Source organism: Capra hircus, chromosome 15 (assembly GCF_001704415.2).
Source record: "Capra hircus breed San Clemente chromosome 15, ASM170441v1, whole genome shotgun sequence".
NCBI classification, from domain to species: Eukaryota; Metazoa; Chordata; class Mammalia; order Artiodactyla; family Bovidae; genus Capra; species Capra hircus.
In genome coordinates, this window is record NC_030822.1 from 34,417,635 (window position 1) to 34,439,948 (window position 22,314).

The following is a 22,314-nucleotide window of genomic DNA, read 5'->3' on the forward strand; positions in this document are numbered from 1 at the left end:
AAAGCCTTTGTTTCTCCACCTGTATTAGGACTTCTCTATCCTTTTTTCTCAAGGTGCATTTTTCCCTCCATTCTGCATTCCTAAAATCTCTTTGTTTTTCCTATGTGAAAGCTATTCCTAAACATTTCTGTTTGCCTCTGTATGCGAAATCCCTGATTTGGAGAATTTTTTAAGCACTAAATAGAGTCTTGCCAAGTGGATTCCAAAGCAGCCCGTGTCTTTGTATAGACCTCCTCCCTGTACTCGTTTGTTTTGAGAAATGGGTAAGAGTGCTTATTTATTGCAGAACACCGACCTCCAAACTACAGCCCATTGTAGAATCCCTGCAGAGAAATGAATGTCTGAATCTGAAAGCATGGGAAGATTTCAGAGAATAAGAGGACTCAGTAGAAAATATAGAACCAGGAAAGTGAAAATATGCAGAAAAATTAAAAAATAAAAACACCTGACTCCTATAGGGACAGCCTTTCTGTCTTCAGATTGTCATAACACTCAGGATTTCTAAGCTGAGTCAGAATGCCTTAGTGCCCAAGTCTGGAGTGTCTGACACTCCACCTTACCTACCTGAGAGAGTTCATGGAGGGTGCAAAGGAAGCAAGAGCAGTTGTGGGGGCCCTGCCCATACCCCCCATCTCCTCTACCAACTCCCTGGGTTGAGCAATATAAGGCCGCATCCAGGAAGTCCCCTTGAGTATTTATCAGCTCAGGAGCTCATGGACTGCCAGGAATATGGGGCATCTGCAGTGTTCTTTCCTCTCTGGCTTAATAGTTTGTTGCTTACATGGGCATGTGGGAATAGGAATGATCAGAACTGGAAATGACATGCGAGGATATTGTATCTAGCTGCTCATTTTATAAAAGAGATCATTAGAGCCTAGAAAGGAAAAGAGGCATCTCAATTTTATACAGCTTGTTAGTGGCAGAACATGTAAAACTAGGTCTTCTAGGTTAGTTTATGGCCTTTCCACTTTACAACTATGAGCAATACCTACAAGAAATCCTGTATCCTATAAAAAGTGCTTAAAACCCATGTAAGTTAGGCATTTGGATTTATTATATCTTGTGAAATTCTCTCCTGGATTATCCTTGAAATTGACCCCAAGCATGATAAGAAACACTGGTTCACTCTGGCTGACCACACACATTGCATAATTACCGGTCAAATTATAAAAAGTATTTGGCTCGATGAAGAAAGTGTTAATGTATACAGCTGCTTTCTTCACAAATGTTTATTGGACACCTACTAGGGTGACAACATAGGTAATGAGGATTAACTGATAAGGTTTTGAGCTCACTGTACCTGATCTTCAGTCCACTTACCTTGAGAAAGTTTCCAACATACATGCAGCCTCATTTCTTCCCCTGAAAAATAGGTTATAATTATACTTTAGTCACAGACTGATCAGGATGACTAAGCAACAGAAAATAGGCAAAGACATTTAACCTATTGGCTGTCATATAACTTAATATATGGTGACCAAAGTACTGAAGCTCCAGTATTTTGGTCACCTCATGCAAACAGCTGACTCACTGGAAAAGTCCCTGATGCTGGGAAAGACTGAGGGCAGAAGAAGAGGATATCAGAGGATGAGATGTCTGGATGGCATCACCAATGCAATGGACATTAGCTTAGGCAAACTTCAGGAGATGATAAGGGACAAAGATGCCTGGTTGTGCTACAGCCCATGGGGTCACAGAGTTGGACGTGGCTAGGTGACTGAACAACAAGTGGTTATTTAAACCCTAAACATTTTAAAGAAGATGTGGTACATATATACAATGGAATATTACTCAGCCATAAGAAAGAACAAGCTAATGCCATTTGCAGCAACACAGATTGACCTACAGTGTGTCATCCTGAGTGAAGTATGTCAGACAGAGAAGGAGAAAAATCGTATGACATTCCTTGCATGTGGAATCTACAAAGTGATACACATGAACTTACAAAATAGAAAGAGACAGTGTTAGAGAACAAACTTACGGATGCCAGGAGGAAAAGAATAATTAGGGAGTTTTGGATGGGTATGTACACACAGCTCTATTTAAAAAGGATAACCAACAAGGGCCTATTGTATAGTACAGGGAACTCTGGTCAATGTTATGCGGCAGGCTGGATGGGAGGGGAGTTTTGGGGGAGAATGCGTACATGTATATGTATGGCTGAGTCCCTTTGCTGTCCACCTGAAACTATCACAACATTGTTTGTTAATTGGTTATAGCCCAACACAAAATAGAAAGCTTAAAAATAAAATATAATATAAAAGAAACTCAAACATTATGTCCTGAAAGTAAAACCCCTGGAAGTGGGTATTAAACTAAGTATACCAAGCAGTAAGTTATTGAATAGCTTAAATAGCTCTGTTCTAGGAAGATACTGGCAGACAAACCTAGAAGGAATAGTGATGCATACTTGAACCAGATCAGGGAGGGTATAAAGGGTTGAGATTAGAAAGAACCTCTCATATACCTAATATTGATCTGAAACTAAACAGGTGGAAAAATGCAATAGCTTCTCAACAATCCCACTCATACAGAGGTCAGATCAAAGGACTTAGCGCATCACCTAATATACCCCTAGATTTGCTCATAGTCACACTGATTGTCATGGGAGAAGGTCAGGAACCACCCAAGCCCTAATCAACAGGCATGGATTTATGTGAATTCTCTATTGTTTGTTTTTCATTGGTCTTATCGAATTTAAAAAAAAGGTACTTCAGTTTTATTTATGACAAGGTCACAATCCCTACCCTACAGACCTACAGTAGATATATGTTAACAAAAGTAACTATAAATCAAGTCATTCGTTTAGCATTAGACACAAATTTATTCCTGGGAATGTATAGATGAATCAATATAATAATTCATAGCCAGGTCTGGAAGACTCCTAAGGAAACATTTATAATATCTCAGTGAAAACAATAATAATAGATACAAGGAGATTTTAGAGAAGAATAAAAGAAGGGAATCTGCAACATTCTAGGGCAATCAGATGAGATTTCTAGGTGCATGTAATAGCTCTTCTGATTTTCAAAGAATGGGCAAATATTTTTAAAATAAATGCAGTAGGAAGAATGTCAAAGGATGCCAAAACATGGCATATGTAGAAGCATCAACACAGGTATGAGACCTTAAAAGGAAACACCAGGGAAAAGTGGGTATAGAATTGTGTAGCTATATATTCAAAAAGGTAAAAGGTCAAATAATCCTCCACAGGACCCAGATCCAATACAGTAATCTCTCCTATGCCCTATATTCCTCCAATCTTGTGGTTCCAGAAGGCTCTCCAAGAACCAGCACCAATGGAGAAAACGTCTTCTCTTTCTGCTCCATAAAGTAAATATTCTGGTATTTGCTTCCAGTGGCTCAAGCAGATACATAGACAAGATGGACTCTGGACGCACTTCCAGCTCATAAAGATGGGTGAATAAAGAGACTAGGTATAATTCATCTTATAGCTTTAAAATAATGGAATATTAAACCAATAAAACTACATGAACAGTGGAAGTTAAATAATAGGAAGAGGATAAAGAAGCCCAGGGGCTTACCCTGGTAGCTCAGATGATACAGAATCTGCCTGCAATGTGGGAGACCTGCGTTTGATCCCTGAGTCGGAAAGATCCCCTGGAGAAGGGAATGGCCACCCACTCCAGTACTCTTGCCTGGAGAATCCTCATGGACAGAGGAGCCTGCTGGGCTACAGTCCACGAGGTCACAAAGAGTCGGACATGACTGAGTGACCAAGCAGCAGCAGCGAAGAAGCCCAAAGCTCTCTTCAGATATATCTGATGACCTGGCTGAGCAGAGCCCTGTGATGGGGAGCGTATCACTGTAATCACAGTCCACACCAGCGAAACTGGAACAGAGTCTGAGCCTTTTCTCCATGTTGGCAAGTTATAAATCCAGGCAGAGCCATGAACTTCCTACTTAATGTGCTAAATAGATAAAGACTCACCAGCAATCATCTGTTGTTCCTCTTTCAGATGATGCAGGTTTCTAAAGTCAAGAGAAGGATACTGAGTATCTTAATTTATAGAATGTGATGTGGAAAATATTAGCCCAGAAGTTCCCAAACAGCTTTTCACAGGTACCTAAATGAGCCAAATTGTTGCTTTCAAGTCCCTCGGATTTAAAGAAGCAAGAAAAATACTGGCACTGAAAGCATATCATCCACTTATTATGGCAGCAACTTCTTCATAAATCATATTTGTAACAGAGCCAAAATCACTATACAGCAACATTCTTTCAAAGAATATTTATTGAAGCACCTATTAAAGGTGAGACACAATATTAGCACTCTATTAATCTATGGCTACACTCTCTATAGTACATAAAGTCTGAGCAATATAAAAATATAAGATACATTTATGACATGTTTGAAAATTTCAAGTACAATTTATTTTTATTCACTATATTCAGATTATTATGATGCATATAGTATTTAGATAACAAACAATATGACCTTTATATAAAATTATTCTTTAATGAAATTATGATCAGTTTTAGGGTAAAACGTTGTACCATATGGTAATTCAGTGAAGCATAAAGAGATAGTTGGTATGCAAATATAATCATTTATTAACTCATTCCTCAACTACCATATATGTTAGGTATGTTTCAAGCCCTGTTAGAGACTGAAAGGTACAAAGATAAATAAAACAGTCCCTGCCCAGAAATTGCTTACAATTTAGTTGAGGAGACAAAGTACCCAAACTATCTGATATGACTAAAGTACATTTCGAGTACAATGGAGACAGAAAGCAGGTATAGAACAGTTCTACTAGGGATTCAAGAAAATCTTAGACAAAATACCTCTTCAAACTATGGCTGATGCACATGATATTTTGATGCCAAATATTGAATTTTACATTGATTCTTGCTGAATAAAAATAATGAATCAATAAGTCACATGTACTATTAGAAAAATTTTAAAGCAGTTCATTTTATGTACTCCTTAAAACAAACATGTTAGGTAGATGAATCAGAGATCCCATTTTACAGATGAGGAAATTAAGACTGAGTTTAGTTCACTTATTCAAGAAGTCACCTCTATGGATGGGTTAAGTAACCTTACTGTGGAGAAGATTTCACAATACATATATGCAGCAAATCATCAGATTTTACACCTTGAACTTATAACAGGTATATGTCAATTACATCTCAATAAATCTGGGGGAATATAAGAATAAGGGGAAAATATGTCAACTTTCATTTGCATTTCTCTCTGTGCAGGGAATTATGGAGCATGGAAGGAGAAGAAACATTTCCTAATATGAAATTCTGACTTAAGGAAATTCATTAATAATTAATATGTTCATCTATTAATTTTTTCACTCTTGATTTCCTCCTGCTATTCATTCATTATTGTTTATTCATCCATTTTTTCATTTACTCTTTTATATTGCTGTCACATCATTAGACACTATTTTAATGAAGGCTCTATAGTGGTCCAGTGTGGACGGACAAAGTTTTGACACAGTTGCTCCTTTAGGGAGCTCAGATTTCTTGAGGGGAAGCAGATAGATATTAAAGAGTAAGAGAAAGTTTCAGGAGAGATATAAACAAAGAGTCATTAATTTCAATGGACTTTGGCAGGGTCAAGTGCCTACATATTTCAGGGTCTCCCATGTGAAAAGAACATGCCCAGGAATCCTAAAATCTAATTTTGACTACTTAAATATTGTAACATTGTATTAGAGTGCTCCAGATAAACAGAACCAATAGAATATGTGTGTAACTAGATATCTTAAATTTATTATAATGAATTGGCTCTTACAATTACAGAGACCAAGAAGTCCAGATCCAGGAAAGTCAGTGGTATAGTTCCTGTCCAAATTTGAAGGTTTGAGAATCCAAAGAGCTAATGGGGTAAGTTTCAGTTCAGATATGAGACTGAAGGCAGGAGAAGACTAATGTCCCAATTCAAAAACATTCAGGCAGAGATTCCTTTCTTATATACTCTGCTTTTTATTGTATTTAGGAATTCAGCAGTTTGCATAGGCCCACCCATACTGGGGAGGGAAGTATGCTTTACTCAGTTTACCAATTCAGATAATAAACTCATCTAGAAATACCCTCACTAAAACACCCAGAGATAATGTTCAACCAAATACCTAGCCTTGAGGCCCAGTCAAACTGACACATAAAATTAACCATCACAACTGTCGTACTTTAAAACTTTTCAAACAGCACCATAACAAGGTCTCTGGTTTCTGTCAACATTGAAAATCAATCACCCAAGCTTAACTTACATACTGGTAATGATATGATAAACAGCCCATAATTATTCCAGCTGTGCCTCTGTCTTTTTCAGAATTGTGCAGGCCCATAACCAGAAGTCCCAGCCATATCACCAAGTGTCCTGAAATGAATTCCCTGGAAAAAATCTCCTACCTTGTAGTGGTGTTTGTCATTCTCTAGTTTATTCTTAAAAAGAGACCATTTTTATGTCTCTAGAGAACATTAATATAATTGATTGCTGGATAAAACCCAAGATGGTCCAGGCAAGAACTGACCCAATACACTACAAGTTTGATCATAACATGTAAAGGGCAGCACTAGCATCCTCCAGAGTGACCCTCTCCTCTTTGGGTGTCCAAATGATTCTGCCCCCAACATCAAATCCTTCAAGGCTTCTAGCTAAACCAAACAGTCAGGACCTGACCCTGAAGAGCATCTTTAAAAGCCTGCGCTGTATCTCCTTTGTCTTAATGGAGTAGATGATGGGATTGAGCATGGGAGGCACAAAGAGGTAGATAAGAGACATGAGGGTGTGAACAGCATGGGGCATGTCAGCACCAAAGCGATGTACCATGGACACACTCACCATAGGCATGTAGAAGATGAGCACAGCTAGGACATGGGACACACATGTGTTAAGTGTCTTGAGGCGCTCCCCTGGGGAGGCAATGGCTAGCACTGACCGAAAGATAAGTACATAGGAGAGAAGAATGAGGGTAGAGTCCAGGCCAAAGGTGAAAAGCACAATGGACAGTCCATAGTGGCTATTGAGGGAGACATCAGTGCATGCCAGCTTAATCATATCCACATGAAGGCAGTAGGCATGGGAAAGGATGTTCCGGGGGTGGCAGAAAGGTAGTCTGTCCAGCAGCAGTGGGAAGACCAGGATGAGGGCAAAGCTTCGTAGGACAGTACACAAGCCCATGGCCACAATGCGGGCATTGGTGAGCACAGTGGCATAGTGCAGTGGGTTGCAGATGGCCATGTAGCGATCGAAGCTCATGGCCAGAAGGATGCCAGACTCTGTCCAAGAGAAGAGGTGGATGAAAAACATCTGGGCTAAGCAGACATTAAAGGCAATCACCCGGGCCCGGAGGCAGAGGGTAGCCAGCACAGTCGGCAGTGTGGAAAAGGACACCCCCAAGTCGTTGACAGACAGTAGGGACAAGAAGTAGTACATGGGCTGGTGCAGACTTGGCTCCTCCTTAACAATGAGGAGGATCAGGATGTTTCCTACAATGGCGATGGCATAGAGCAGAAGGAGAGGAAAAGATAGCCAGGGCTCCATGGCCTCCATTCCTGGGAAGCCCGTCAAGATAAAGATGGGAGCATCAGAGACATTGATCTTGAAGTTGCCCATGAGAGGCTGGGGACAGCTGTCATTAGCCAGTATGACTTTTTGGAGAAATTACATCATATGTTTAAGACTATACTGTTCCCAGGGAGGAAAAGAAACACTTAGGTTCATAAATCATGATTAGTCATAGATTTTATTTTTAAAATACACTGGGAGGATGACCAGAAGGTCATGAAACTCTAGTAGCTGAGAAAAAGAGGTCTTTCTTGACATCTTTCAGAAAAGAGTCAATAGGTACTCAGGGTGGTTGACCAGCTCTTTAAGTCTTACTGGTAGTCTTCTAGTTGACTTCCTTATGACCATTATCACAGCTTCCCTTCAAATGTGGATTGGAGAAAGAAATGGCAACCTACTCCAGTGTTCTTGCCTGGACAATCCCAGGGATGGAGGAGCCTGGTGGGCTGCCATCTATGGAATCTCACAGAGTCGAACATGTCTGAAGCTACTTAGCAGCAGCAGCAGCAGCAGCAGCAGCAGCAAGAGATGTAAACACTTATATCCAACCTGACAGATGAAGAACCAAGGGTGCAAGGAAGGAAAAGGAATTACTCCAGGTTTTCTTGGGAAGCAGTTACATGACTAGAGCTGTAACTTAGCAATTCAGTTCCCATCCTGAGGTGACTTTGTGATCCAGAGTCCTACATTTCACACTGGAAGAATACATGAAGGAAGCCTGGGGAGTCAGCATGTCTCAAAAGGCATCATAGTTTTATTAGTAGAGCATATAGAATCAGAACGTTTGATTTCTAATGCTTTCACTTAACAGCAGTATGACATTAGGTAGATTTCTTAAACTCTCTTCTTCGGTTTCTTTATTTTTTAGATAAAGATAAAATAGAGTTGCCCTATGCGTATGCATAAATGCTATATAGGATAAAAGGAGAGAGAAAAAAAAAAATTTGAACTTGGAACATGTCTCATCCATAGAAAGAATTATAGAAGTACTGCTATTATTATCACTTAAAATCATTTTTAGATGGAAAATAAATTATATAGTATGCTTTCTTTGACAAAAGTCATGGAATATATTTACATTAAACTTAAATATGCATTTTTAAATCACATATTAGCACATAATAAATTATGGTAGAGACAAGTAAAAATAAATTGTAAAAGTTAAGAAAAATTAGGAGAGAAAAAATTATAACGCTAAAAACATCCTATCCATTAACTTATTTTTCCTATGAGTGGTTAAAAACCACATTCTTTAATTTCCACAATAGATCATAATTTTTCATCTCACAGACTTTCAAAGTTCAACAAGAGTAGATGATGAGAAATGTTTCCTTGATGCCGGACCAAATGAGGTTGTGAGAAGGGGTGCTAAGAGGGTAATTAATGCATCTTGCATCTTTTCCTTTGGTCTCTCGCACAGGGGAGTTTCAACTCTCTGGGAAATAAACTATATTTAGGAATATTTTATAATATTGCTCTGACATGTCCAAAATCCTTTAATACACTGTGATAAGTGACTCTGCTTATCTGTTTTGGAACTTGCTAGTTCCCCTTTGCCTCTCATGGATAATTTCTAACACTTAAGTGTAATTACCCACCACTGATTACTTTCTTATTTTAAGTGATCCCTGGGGGAAATTTTGCTTTTTCTCTTTCAGAAGCTCAGTATCACATCAACGAACAATCAGATTAGAAATCAGAGAGAAATTCTCTATCAGTCCAATAAGTGTCCGGAAAAAAGTTTTCAGGGAATTACTGCTGAAGAATGGGGATGCTGAGTAGCAGCATTGGGTTTGAAGAAGTAGGGAGGATGAATGAGCCAGATAAGCGATGGGAAACCTGTACAGTGTGATGACCTCTTTTTAGTACACATAGAGAAACTGTCGCTGAGGATTTTAGAGGATAGAGTCTTAAGGACATGCATGGGTCACCCGCTTCTTGAGCAGCCCACTCCTGAGTTCCACTTTATCATGTCACATGTTCTGCTCTAAGAAAGTCTCGGATTGCCTTCACTAAAAACCTCCTGCTCCAGAGTAGGGCCAGGTTTAGTACCTCTTTCCTGTCCTAAGTAGAGATGTTGCTTAAGTTCAGCAAGTGCTCTTCTCTGTTCCTTAATATTTTTTTCTCAATGTTCATGCCAAATAGAAAGTGGAGGCAGAAGATGGAGAGAGAGGTGATAGAGGGAGAAGGATTGAAGGGCAAGAGGAAAGACAGAGAGTGAGGAGGAGGCAGAGAAAAGAGGATAAATATAGGAGAAGTAACACTGGAAAGGGACAGGTTGGGTGAGAGAAAGGAAGTGTAAGACCAGAGAAGGGATTTTAGGGAGACAGTGGTTGGAAAGTTAAACCTGGAGAGGGAGAAGAAAGAGAAAATAAAAAGGAAGACAGAACAGTGATAGGAGAATGCCCCAAATGGACTCTGGTGCTCCAAGAGGATTGGGCTATGTTTTCTCCAAGTGAGGGCAAGGCTGTAGAAGATGTTACACACACCGCATTTTACAGGAGTTGCCTCTCAGGCTCTGAGCCATGGAAGAGCTATAGTAAAGCCATAATGTCTCCCAGCTAAGCTGATTTGGGAATAGGCTCCTCACAGTGGGTTCCCAGTAGACACCTCTTGCAATCTATTCCCAAGGTTGTTTCAGACCTGTCTGCAAAGGCCAAGACAACACAACTGTAACTGAGCAGGACCCTGTGGGGCCTTCCTAGGGCAGACTCCTCCCCCATGTCCTTTGCCTGCCTCTTTTTTATACAAAAGCTGTAGTGTCCCAGGACTCCCCTGAGTTACAAAAATTCAGCTCAAGAATTAATAATGATAATTGATATGAGCATGCACTGACAAAAGTAGCAGTTGGGCCAGGAGAACTGGTAACAATTCAATCAGTTGTATGGCAGTCACAGAATCTTTAGTTCCTCCCTGGAATACATAGAGAATTGTATCTGATGCACATTTCCTCAGTGGTTAAACAGATACTGAACCTCCCCATCAAATGGAAGTTAACTACTAGATGACCATGAGCATGTGGCCCCCAGTCTGGCTGGAGCCCAAAGATTGATAATGTTAACCCTGTGACACTGTCTTATACCTTCAGTTCAGTTCAGTCACTCAGTTGTGTCTGACTCTTTGTGACCCCATGAATTGCAGCACACCAGGCCTCCCTATCTATCACCAACTCCCAGAGTTGACTCAGACTCGCGTCCATCGAGTCAGTGATGCCATCCAGCCATCTCATCCTCTGTTGTCCCCTTCTCCTCCTGCCCCCAATCCCTCCCAGCATCAGAGTCTTTTCCAATGAGTCAGCTCTTCACATGAGGTAGCCAAAGTACTGGAGTTTCAGTTTTAGCATCATTCCTTCCAAAGAAATCCCAGGGCTGATCTCCTTCAGAATGGACTGGTTGGATCTCCTTGCAGTCCAAGGGACTCTTAAGAGTCTTCTCCAAAACCACAGTTCAAAAGCATCAATTCTTTGGCACTCAGCTTTTTTCACAGTCCAACTCTCACATCCATACATGACCACAGGAAAAACCATAGCCTAGTTTAGTCTAGTCAAGACGGACCTTTGTTGGCAAAGTAATGTCTCTGCTTTTGAATATGCTATCTAGGATGGTCATAACTTTTCTTCCAAGGAGTAAGCGTCTTTTAATTTCATGGCTGCAGTCACCAACTGCAGTGATTTTGGAGCCCCAAAAAATAAAGTCTGACACTGTTTCCCCATCTATTTCCCATGAAGTGATGGGACCGGATGCCATAATCTTTATTTTCTGAATGTTGAGCTTTAAGCCAACATTTTCACTCTCCACTTTCCCTTTCATCAAGAGGCTCTTTAGTTCCTCTTCACTTTCTGCCATAAGGGTGGTGTCATCTGCATATCTGAGGTTACTGATGTTTCTCCTGGCAATCTTGATTCTAGCTTGTGCTTCTTATACCTTACCATCAACCAATCAGAGAATTGTGCACAAGCTGATCACAGACCCTGAAATCCCCCTCCCTCACTTTGCCTTTAAAAATGCTTTGCTTAAACCCATTGGGGAGTTTTGAATTTTGAGCACTAGCTGCCCCAGACTCCTGCCTGGCACCTTCCTCCAACAATAAATGCTGAACCTTTCTTTACCACCTGCCAGTGTTAGTAGGTGTCAGTGGACTGGCTTTACTGCCTGTAGGAAAGTGGACTTAAGTTTACTTTCAGTAACACCTTCTCTCCTCCCAGCTGAGCAAGGCTTAGCTGCCCCCACACCAGGTCCTCATGACCCCTTAGATCTTCTCCAGGGTGGGTTCCAAGGGCTCTGAAAGATCAAGAGTATGACTGCCAAGAATACAACAAATTCCTCCTGACCTTCAGCTCTGGGGTTTCTTTTCTCCATGCCAAGTCCCCCTTTGCTTCTTAAGGAATTTTCAGAAGCCAAAATGTAGATTTGGTTAGAACTGCAAGTGATAGAAACACAATAATCATCAATAATACTCTGTGTTTATAATTTTCCTTGGACTCCATTAAGAAGTTCTTAAGTATTGTCATTTTCAATCTTAACAATCAAATTTGGAGAGAAATGTTATCTTCCCATTTTACTGGTGAGAGAAATTAATTGCCCAGGAGGTCAAATTAGGTTCAAAGTTATAATACCATTGAGTAGCAGAACTGCTGGAGAAGAAAATGTCAACCCACTCCAGTATTCTTGCCTGGAGAATCTCACAGACTGAGGAGCCTGGGGAATTACAGTACATGGTGTCACAAAAAGTCAGACATGACTGAAGTGACTGAGCAAAAGCAGAACTGCATTCAAACATAGATCACTCACTTAATCACTTTATCACTTAACATTTTCAGAAAACCTAATAAGAATTTTTATCCAGTAAAGACCCTGGAACATGTTTCACCTACCTGTTAATCATTACCATCTCTACCTTTTTTTCCTTTTTATCTTTTTTTCCTACTTAATTGGCTGTCTTTCTGCTTGTGCCTCTCTCTGCAACATCCCTCAAAAATAGAGGAAACTAAATAGGAAAAGAATAAAAGAAGCTAATTCAATCTTTCTCATTCTCATGACCATAAATTTCTGGCTTTCCCACAAGGCTACCAGCTAAGATCTGGGATACAAACCTGGCCCCTTCCTCAGTACCCTACACTCAGATCCAGGGCTTGCCTTGTCCATAGTGTCACATATGTAAATAGATCCTAGGCAGTTGAAATTTCAAGTTTTAATGATTACAAATTCTATGATTTTTTAAAAATTTTGTTATTAATATATAATTTATATACCATAAAAGTTGTAAATTCATTGCTTTTTTTAGCATATTTGCAAAGTTTGCAGAAAATTTTTAATCACTCTAAAATGAAATCCCATTACCATTAGCAGTCACTCTTTATTCTCATTTATCCCAGACTCTGGCAATAACTAATTTACTTTCAGTTTTTGTAGACCTGTCTATTCTGAAATTTTTATTTAAATGCAAATTATTTATTTATTAGAAATAATTCTTCTTTAAACATTTGTAAACAAATTTTTATGTGAAAATAGGTTTTTAGCCCTTTAGAGTATTTATTAATACCTAGCAATAAAAGTGCTGAGTCACTATGTATAACTGTTTGTTTGAAAAAAAGCCTAACTGTTGTCCAAAGTGGCTTCTCCAAAATTTACATTCCCACCTGCAAAGTATGAAGAATCCATTTTCTCCATATGTTTCTAGCATTTGTTATTTTCTGATTTTGTTTTTTATTTTATTTTTGTTTATAACCCTTTTAATGTGTGGAGTGATATCTCATAGTGGTTTTGATTTGCATTTCCCTAATGACTAACGGTTTTTCCAGTGGTCATGTATGGATGTGAGAGTTGGACTGTGAAGAAAGCTGAGTGCCAAAGAATTGACGCTTTTGAACTGTGGTGTTGGAGAAGACTCTTGAGAGTCCCTTGGACTGCAAGGAGATCCAACCAGTCCATCCTAAAGGAGATCAGTCCTGGGTGTTCTTTGGAAGGAATGATGCTAAAGCTGAAACTCCAGTACCTTGGCCACCTCATGTGAAGAGTTGACTCACTGGAAAAGACTCTGATGCTGGGAGGGATTGGGGGCAGGAAGAGAAGGGGAAGACAGAGGATGAGATGGCTGGATGGCATTAACGACTCGATGGATGTGAGTTTGAGTGAACTCCGGGAGTTGATGATGGACAGGGAGGCCTGACGTGCTGCGATTCCTGGGGTCGCGAGGAGTTGGACACGACTGAGTGACTGAACTGAACTGAACTTAATGACTAATGAAGCTGAACATCTCTTTTGTGCTTATTCACTATTTGTCTGTCTCGCTTTGTAGAAATGTATGTCCAAATCATTTGGATATTTTTAATTAATTTGTCTTTTTGTTGTTGAGTTATAAGAGCTCTTCATATATTTTGGATATGAAATTATTTTTTTATTAATAAATTTATTTTAATTGGAGGCTAGTTACAATATTGTAGTGTCTTTTTCTAGTTTTATTTATTTTTTTATTTTATTTTACAATATTATATTCATTTTGCCATACATTGACATGAATCCTCCATGGGTGTTCGTGTGTTCCCCATCCTGAACCCCCCTCCCACCTCCCTCTCCATCCCATCCCTCTGGGTCATCCCAGGGCACCAGCCCCGAGCACCCTGTATCATGCATCAAACCTGGACTGGCGATTCATTTCACATATGATAATTTACATATTTCAATGCCATTTTCCCATATCATCCCACCTTCAACCTCTCCCACAGAGTCCAAAAGACTGTTCTATACATCTGTGTCTCTTTCATTGTCTTGCATACAGGGTTATTGTTACCATCTTTCAAATTCCATATATATGTGTTAGGTTACTGTAGTGGTGTCTTTCTTTCTGGCTTATTTCACTCTGTATAATAGGCTCCAGTTTCATCCACCTCATTAGAACTAATTCAAATGTATTATTTTTAATTGTTGAGTAACATTCCATTGTGTATATGTACCACAGCTTTCTTATCCATTCATCTGCTGATGGACGTCTAGGTTGCTTCCATGTCCTGGCTATTAGAATCAGTGTTGCGATGAACATTGGGGTACATGTGTCTCTTTCAATTCTGGGTTCCTCGTTGTGTATGCCCAGCAGTGGGATTGCTGGGTCATATGGCAGTTCTATTTCCAGACTGAAAGAAAAAAGAAATAAAACTCCCACTGTTTGCAGATGATATGGTCCTCTACATAGAAAACCCTAAGACTCCACCAGAAAATTACTAGAGCTAATCAATGAATATAGTAAAGTTGCAGGATATAAAATCAACACACAGAAATCCCTTACATTCCTATACACTAACAATGAGAAAACAGAAAGAGAAATTAAGAAAACAATTCCATTCACCATTGCAACGAAAAGAATAAAATATTTTGGAATATATCTACCTAAAGAAGCAAAGACCTATATATAGAAAACTATAAAACACTGGTGAGAGAAATCAAAGAGGACACAAATAGGTGGAGAAATATACCGTGTTCATGGATCAGAAGAATCAGTATAGTGAACATGAGTATACTACCCAAAGCAATCTAGAGATTCAATGCAATCCCTATCAAGCTACCAACAGTATTTTTCAGAGAACTAGAACAAATAATTTCACAATTTGTATGGAAATACAAAAAACCTCGAATAGCCAAAGCAATCTTGAAAAAGAATGGAACTGGAGGAATCAACCTGCCTGACTTCAGGCTCTACTACAAAGCCACAGTCATCAAGACAGTATGGTACTGGCACAAAGACAGAAATATAGATCAATGGAACAAAATAGAAAACCCAGAGATAAATCCATGCATCTATGGACACCTTATCTTTGATAAAGGAGGCAAGAATATACAATAGAGAAAAGACAATCTCTCTAACAAGTGGCTCCAGGAAAACTGGTCAACCACTTGTAAAAGAAGGAAACTACAACACTTTCTAACACCATACACAAAAATAAACTCAAAATGGATTAAAGATCTAAATGTAAGACCAGAAACTATAAAACTCCTAGAGAAGGTCATAGGCAAAACACTCTCCAACACAAACCAGAGCAGGATCCTCTATGACCCACCTTCCAGGATATTGGAAATAAAAGCAAAAATAAACAAATGGGACCTAATTAAAATTAAAAGCTTCTGCACAACAAAGGAAACTATAAGCAAGGTGAAAAGACAGCCTTCAGAATGGGAGAAAATAATAGCAAACGAAGCAACTGACAAAGGATTAATCTCAAAAATAAACAACAACTCTTGCAACTCAATTCTAGAAAAATAAACGACTCAATCAAAAAGTGGGCCAAATAACTAAACAGACATTTCTCCAAAGAAGACATACAGATGGCTAACAAACACATGAAAAGATGCTCAACATCACTCATTATCAGAGAAATGCAAATCAAGACCACAGTGAGGTATCATTTCACACCAGTCCGAATGGCTGCTATCCAAAAGTCTACAAGCAATAAATGCTGGAGAGGGTGTGGAGAAAAGGTAACCCTCTTACACTGTAGTGGTTTTTGCCATCCATCAACATGAATCAGCCATGGTACTTATCAGGTATATGATCTATAAAATTTCTCTCCCATTCTGTGGTTTGTCTTTTTCATTTCCTTGACACTGATCTAGAAATACTAAAAGTATATTTTTTATAAAGTCCAATTTATCTATTTTTTCCCCTTTGGTCCCTTGTGATTTTGGTGTGTCATAAAACCACCATCTAACACAGGGCACACAATGACTTACACTTAAGGTTTTTTTTAAGTTGTTGTAGATTTGTCTTATATTTAGATGTTTGATTCATTTTGAGTTAAGTTTGAGAGAGGAGCCCAATTTCAGTCTTTTGCATATGGGTATCCAATTATCCCTACTTCTTCCAAATCCCTAGAGTAACCCCCTTGGGTTTTCATACCTGAGAGTCACAGAGAGTTAATAAATAACTGCACTTACCAAGCCTGTTGACATGAGGAGGCTGGAACCCCCAAGCTAAGATGAAGACACTCACTGAGGACAAGACTTAAAACTGAGAAGAGATCAGACTTCAGATGCCATACTCAGATCCTATCATCATCTAAATCACACTTGCACACATGCATGAAATCACAACTTTCACATCTAAAAAAAATAAAATTACATTCAGGAACATAGTACCTGCACAAACCTCCACACAGCCTCCCACAGAACCTCACACTCGTATATGATACGCATTACAGAGTTCAACCTCAGTGCGCTTCACTTGTGAATGCATGCCAATCACACAGGTATGTTTTTGAATTGAAAATACTGTGTTCTGAGAAAGAACTCCAAGTTCAACGATTGAAGTTTATATCTTAGAAGGAGACCTCAAACACATAGCTATCGTAGTGACCCAGAAACAAGGCTGAATGGGAAAAGTTGGAGACAATTCCCCCATTCCACCCAGAGTGGTGCTCTGGCACAATGTCTTTTTTCTATGACTTTCCCTGGAAAGCAATCTTGATTATACCTAATCTCTCTGGTCCTCCTATCTATAGATGGTCACAGAGTAGCAGCTGCCTTAAAATAACCATTTGAAATCTTCCTCTGTGGGCAAGACTAGACTGGGTAAAGAGAGGAAGAGAAGAGACTCTAGCTCCCTTGTGTGGCACCCAAGCTTCTTTCCTTTAGTGACTGGGGCCATCTATGAAAATCTCAAAGGAGATAAGAGGGGCTTTTCACATTTAGGTGACTCTTTGTAGTCCAGATAATGAATAATAGTATCATAGCAATGCAGATAATGACACTGGAGTACCTTGAAAGAAAAAGATAAGAAGTAAAGTATCAGCCATATAAATGGACAGTTAAGTGAGGGAAAAACACCATACCTTGAATCAGGAGACCTAAGACTTAATTTCAGTTCTAAAGTAAGATATGTTATGATCTGAATTACATCAGTTCATTTCTCTGAACTTGGATTTCATTTTGCTAAGATAGAGATACAGTTACTATATTTTGTAACACTCCTATATGTGGCTATGGGACCAAGAGCTTGTAACAAAAGGGGGAACACATTGTTTTTGGTGTACAAACTTAATAAGACTATATGCATTACCCTTCAATTAAAAATAAATAAATTTTTTAAAAGACTATATGCTTTACTCTTTATCACCCATAAAAAAATAAGCCAGGTGTTTCCATTTCTAATATATAAATACAAAAATTGAGCCTCAAAAAGGTTGTGGTACTTTTTAATGCTAACTAGTGAATAGGCATAAAAGCTAAGACAAGGATTCCAGAATTGTTGCTTTTATAAATTGAGACTTCCCAGAGAAGGGAAGGGATTTTCTCAAGGTTAAGTAACACTCTTGTGACAAACTCAGAACTAAAGCTCCGGATTCCAGGCCTTTTACAAAGGATGCTTTTAGGTGTACAGTGTTACTAAGGGAAGATGTGTATAATACTACCACTCTATAGTAGTCATGTATTCACTCATCCAGGATGTCTACCGTTGGTGAATGCTAGGACGCTCTACTCCCTCCCTCAATCTGCTTCTATCAGCACTTGGCATTCTGATCTGGCTGTTACATGCAACCATTAACTGGTGGAACTATAAGACTTCAGGCTGACTTTGCGTAGTTTGAAGTGCTGTCTCCCTAGATAGCATGTCGACTACACCTCTTGCTTTCTTCCACTGAACTCCCATAGGTAGTCAAAATAATGTAGATATTCAGTTATGGAGTATTTGCGTATATTCAGGCTGCCTAGTCTCTTTATAGGCACTTCAAGTGAGACATAAAAATAAGTAATTTGGTGTGTATTTGAGCAGTTACCTTGCAAACACAGAGTAAGTAAGCAAAATATTGTATCATTAAGGCAATAAGTGAATATTATGTTGCTAAGAAGTTACTAGGATTAAGTCTTTTGGTGAATATTAATCAAACTTTCTAAGTACAAACACAGTCATGTTGTCTGGAGGTTGCAATTGTGTAAAGATGCAGTCTCAGCTCAATAGGATTTTGGAAAGTGATGGATAAACAGAAATAGACAACTAAGGACTAAGTTAGAGAGGAAAAGCTTTTGGAAGGCAAAGAGACTTGCCCAGAGTTTAAAAATTAGAGACAAAGAAAAGGAAAAAGTCACCTTGGGCAAAGGAAATACTGATACTGTAAACTTTAAAAAAGAGAGAGAGGGCCAGTAAATATTCCTAGCTGTATTGGGACAAAAAAACAACTGAATGATGTGCAGAATGTGGTAAGAGATAAGTCTAGAGGGGTTAGACAGAGCAAATGCTTAAATTCTTATCATGGTTCTTGGGATATAGAACTCAAAGCATGATTGATGAGTATAGGAATTAGCAGATGAAAAACTGATTTATGTTATAGAAACTTTTAAGATTCTTAAGCAAGTTATAACAATAAATACTTTTTCTTAGCTTAAACAAGATGACTTCACAGAAAAATCATCATTTTATGTGAATGAAACAGATCTCTCATGCTGCAGGACAGGTGTACCCTCACCCCTTGGACAGAGCCCTTTATTTGCCAAGCAGAATGCCAGCATCCAACATTAGCGATGACCATCTCCCAGCCACTCTCTTCCTGACGGGGATCCCAGGGCTGGAGTGGGCTCACGTCTGGATTGCCATCCCCTTTTGTGCCATGTATCTGGTAGCATTGGCTGGGAATGCCACCCTCATCCTGGTCATAGTGACAGACAGTGCCCTTCATGCGCCCATGTACCTCTTCCTTTGCCTCCTCTCACTCACTGACCTGGCTCTCAGCTCCACCACTGTGCCCAAAACGTTGGCTATTTTGTGGTTCCAAGCAGGTGAGATTTCCTTTGATGGGTGTCTGGCCCAGATGTTTTGTGTCCATTCAATTTATGCTCTAGAGTCCTCGGTTCTTCTTGCCATGGCCTTTGATCGATATGTGGCTATCTGCAACCCACTGAGATACACAACCATCCTCAACCATACTGTCATAGGCAGAATCGGCCTTGTGGGTATATTCAGGAGTATAGCTGTTGTCTCCCCCTTCATCTTCCTGTTGAGGCGGCTGCCCTACTGTCAGCACCACGTCATGGCACACACATACTGCGAGCACATGGGCATTGCTCGACTGGCCTGTGCCAGCATCACAGTCAACATAGTCTATGGGCTAACCGTGGCCCTTCTGGCTGTGGGTCTGGATTCCATCCTCATTGCCATTTCCTATGGCTTTATTCTCCATGCTGTCTTTCATCTTCCATCTCAAGATGCCAGGCGCAAGGCTCTGAGTACCTGTGGCTCCCACCTTGGGGTCATCCTGGTCTTCTACATCCCCGCTTTCTTCTCCTTCCTCACCCACCGTTTTGGCCAACACCGAGTCCCCAGGCACGTGCACATCTTTCTGGCTAATCTCTATGTGCTGGTGCCTCCTGTGCTCAACCCAATCATCTATGGGGCTAGGACCAAGGAGATTCGGAGTCGACTTCCAAGACTGCCTCACTTGTGGAAGGTCTCAGTGTGAGTTCTTACAGCAGTTGGAGATGAGAATGAAAGGTAAATGGGAAGGATAATTATCCAGCTACATTTACATAGGTAAAGCCTATGATGTGAGAGAAATGGTGATATGGAAGGAAGCACTTTATGAAGAATGATCAGATAAATGGGACATGTTAAGGATTACACTGAATATGCTCCTTAAGCAATTCTGAATTGCTCAGAACAAGGTAATAAGGTAGTTTCTGCATCATCTCAGAAGGGAGTGTAGCTTTCCAAAATGCTAGTCAGTTCTGTTCTGGAGTGGACACTGCGTCTCATGGTGGGTTTTTCTATTGGAATGTTAAGTGACGAAAAAAGAAAACCAAAGTTGAAACATCTGGAGTGAACTTGAATCTGAACTCCAAAACTTTGGACAGTGGTTAAGAGCACAAGATCTGAAATCAGAGGGCCTGAGTTTGAATGCTTTCTCCTTTATTGTTGGTTTTCTACTTTGAGCATATTACTAAACATTTCTATGTCTATTTTTGTGAACTTTAAAATTGGGACAATGATTAATTATATCTAACTCTTGAATTATGGTGAGGATTAAGTAAATTACTGAATGTATGTACAACATGTAGAACAGTGCCTGAAAATGCTCAATAAATAAATAAATGATTAAAAGCTTCTCTAATAAGCTTCTGCACAGCAAACAAAACAAAAAGATAGCCTACAAAATGATAAGATATCTGCATATCATATATCCAATAAGGGGTTAATATTGAAAATATGTAAATAACTCATACAACTCAACAGCAGAAAAACAAACAAACATATTAAAAATGGACAGAGGTTCTGAATGGGCATTTTTCCAAAGAAGACTCAGATGGCCAACAGGCATATAAAAAGAGTTCAGTGTCATTTAATTACTAGGGAAATAAAAGTTAGAAATACAATGAGATATCACTCACACTTGTTAGGATGATTAATGTAAAAAATGACACGACACTATTACATATAAAATAGATAACTAATAAGGACCTGCTATGTACCACCGGGAACTCTGTTTAATACTCTGCAATGCTCTTTATGGGAAAAGAATCTCAAAAAGAGTGGATATATGTATTGTGTATGCATATGTATAACAGATTCACTTCACTGTACACATAAAACTAACACAATATTGTATATCAATTGTAGCTAAGTAATTTTTTTAAAAAAAGACGCTGAGTCTGTTTTCCCAAGGCTCATAGGAAATCAAAAGAGATCAAATAAAATGATGATAATATTTATCCTTAAAATTTTTTTTAACCTTTAGAGAAAGCTTCAGGATGAATAAGCTAAAAACTAAAACAGACAAGATAAACACGATGAGGATACAGGCAAAGGGGGAACCCTGGGGCATTGTTTCTAGGGATGTATATTGGTGCAGTCACTATGGAAAACAGTGTGGAAATTCTTCACAGACTTAAGAATAGGAAGACCGTATGATCCAGCTTTTCAAATTTGGATATTTATCAAAGAATACAAAAACACTAATTTAAAAAGATATGTGTATGCTAGTCACTCAGTTGTGTCTGACTCTTTGTGATCCCATAGACTATACCCCACCAGGCTCCTCTGTCCACAGAATTCTCCAAGCAAGAATACTGGAGTGGTTTGCCATTCCCTTCTCCAGGGAATCTTCCTGACCCAGGGATCAAACCTGGGTCTCTCGCATTACAAGCAAATTCTTTCCCGTCTGAGTGACCAAAAGATACACAGACCACTCAGTGCACTGCAGTATTATTTACAACAGCTGAGATGGAAACTAAGTTCCAATAAATGGATGAATGGATAAGGAAGATGCAGTGTGTATGTAGACTGGAATACTACTAAGTCATAAAAAAAAATGATATCTTTCCATTTGTGACAACATGGATGGACCTTGAGGGTATCATGCTAAGTGAAATAAGCCAAAAGGAGAAAGATAAATACCATATGATTTCACTCACATGTGAAATTCATAAATAAATAAACAACCAGTGAAGCAAACCAATACAAACTAAAACAAATGCATATAGAGAGAGAAAAGAATAGTGATTACCAAAGAGGAAAGTGACTGAAAGAGGTAGGCTGACAGATGGAAACTAAATTTTGATGTTGAGCAAGCTGTAGTATAAACAGAAGTTGAAATATAATGTTGTACACATGAAACATATAGGTTATAAATCAATGATATCTTTTTTTTAGTTAATAACATTTTAAACATTTTTGGGCCTCCCTAGTAGCTCAGATGGTAAAGAATCCACCTCCAATGAAGGAAACCTGGGTTCGATCCCTTGGTTAGGAAGATTCCCTGAAGAAAGGAAAGGCTACCCACTCCAGTATTC

At 39.1% G+C, this 22,314-nt stretch overlaps 2 protein-coding genes across 2 annotated transcripts; one reads left to right on the forward strand and one right to left on the reverse strand.

Moving 5' to 3' along the window:
• On the reverse strand, positions 6,650-7,597 carry LOC102179868 (olfactory receptor 51I2-like). The gene has a single exon (XM_005689901.1). It carries the CDS (start codon positions 7,595-7,597, stop codon positions 6,650-6,652), a length of 948 nt encoding a protein of 315 aa, XP_005689958.1.
• LOC102171995 (olfactory receptor 52D1) lies at positions 19,032-19,988 on the forward strand. Its single transcript, XM_005689806.2, has one exon. It carries the CDS (start codon positions 19,032-19,034, stop codon positions 19,986-19,988), a length of 957 nt encoding a protein of 318 aa, XP_005689863.1.

Bases quoted from the DNA above. Each gene is read 5' to 3' on its own strand.
- LOC102179868 (XM_005689901.1), bottom strand. From the start codon at position 7,597: ATGGGCAACTTCAAGATCAATGTCTCTGATGCTCCCATCTTTATCTTG.
- LOC102171995 (XM_005689806.2), top strand. From the start codon at position 19,032: ATGCCAGCATCCAACATTAGCGATGACCATCTCCCAGCCACTCTCTTC.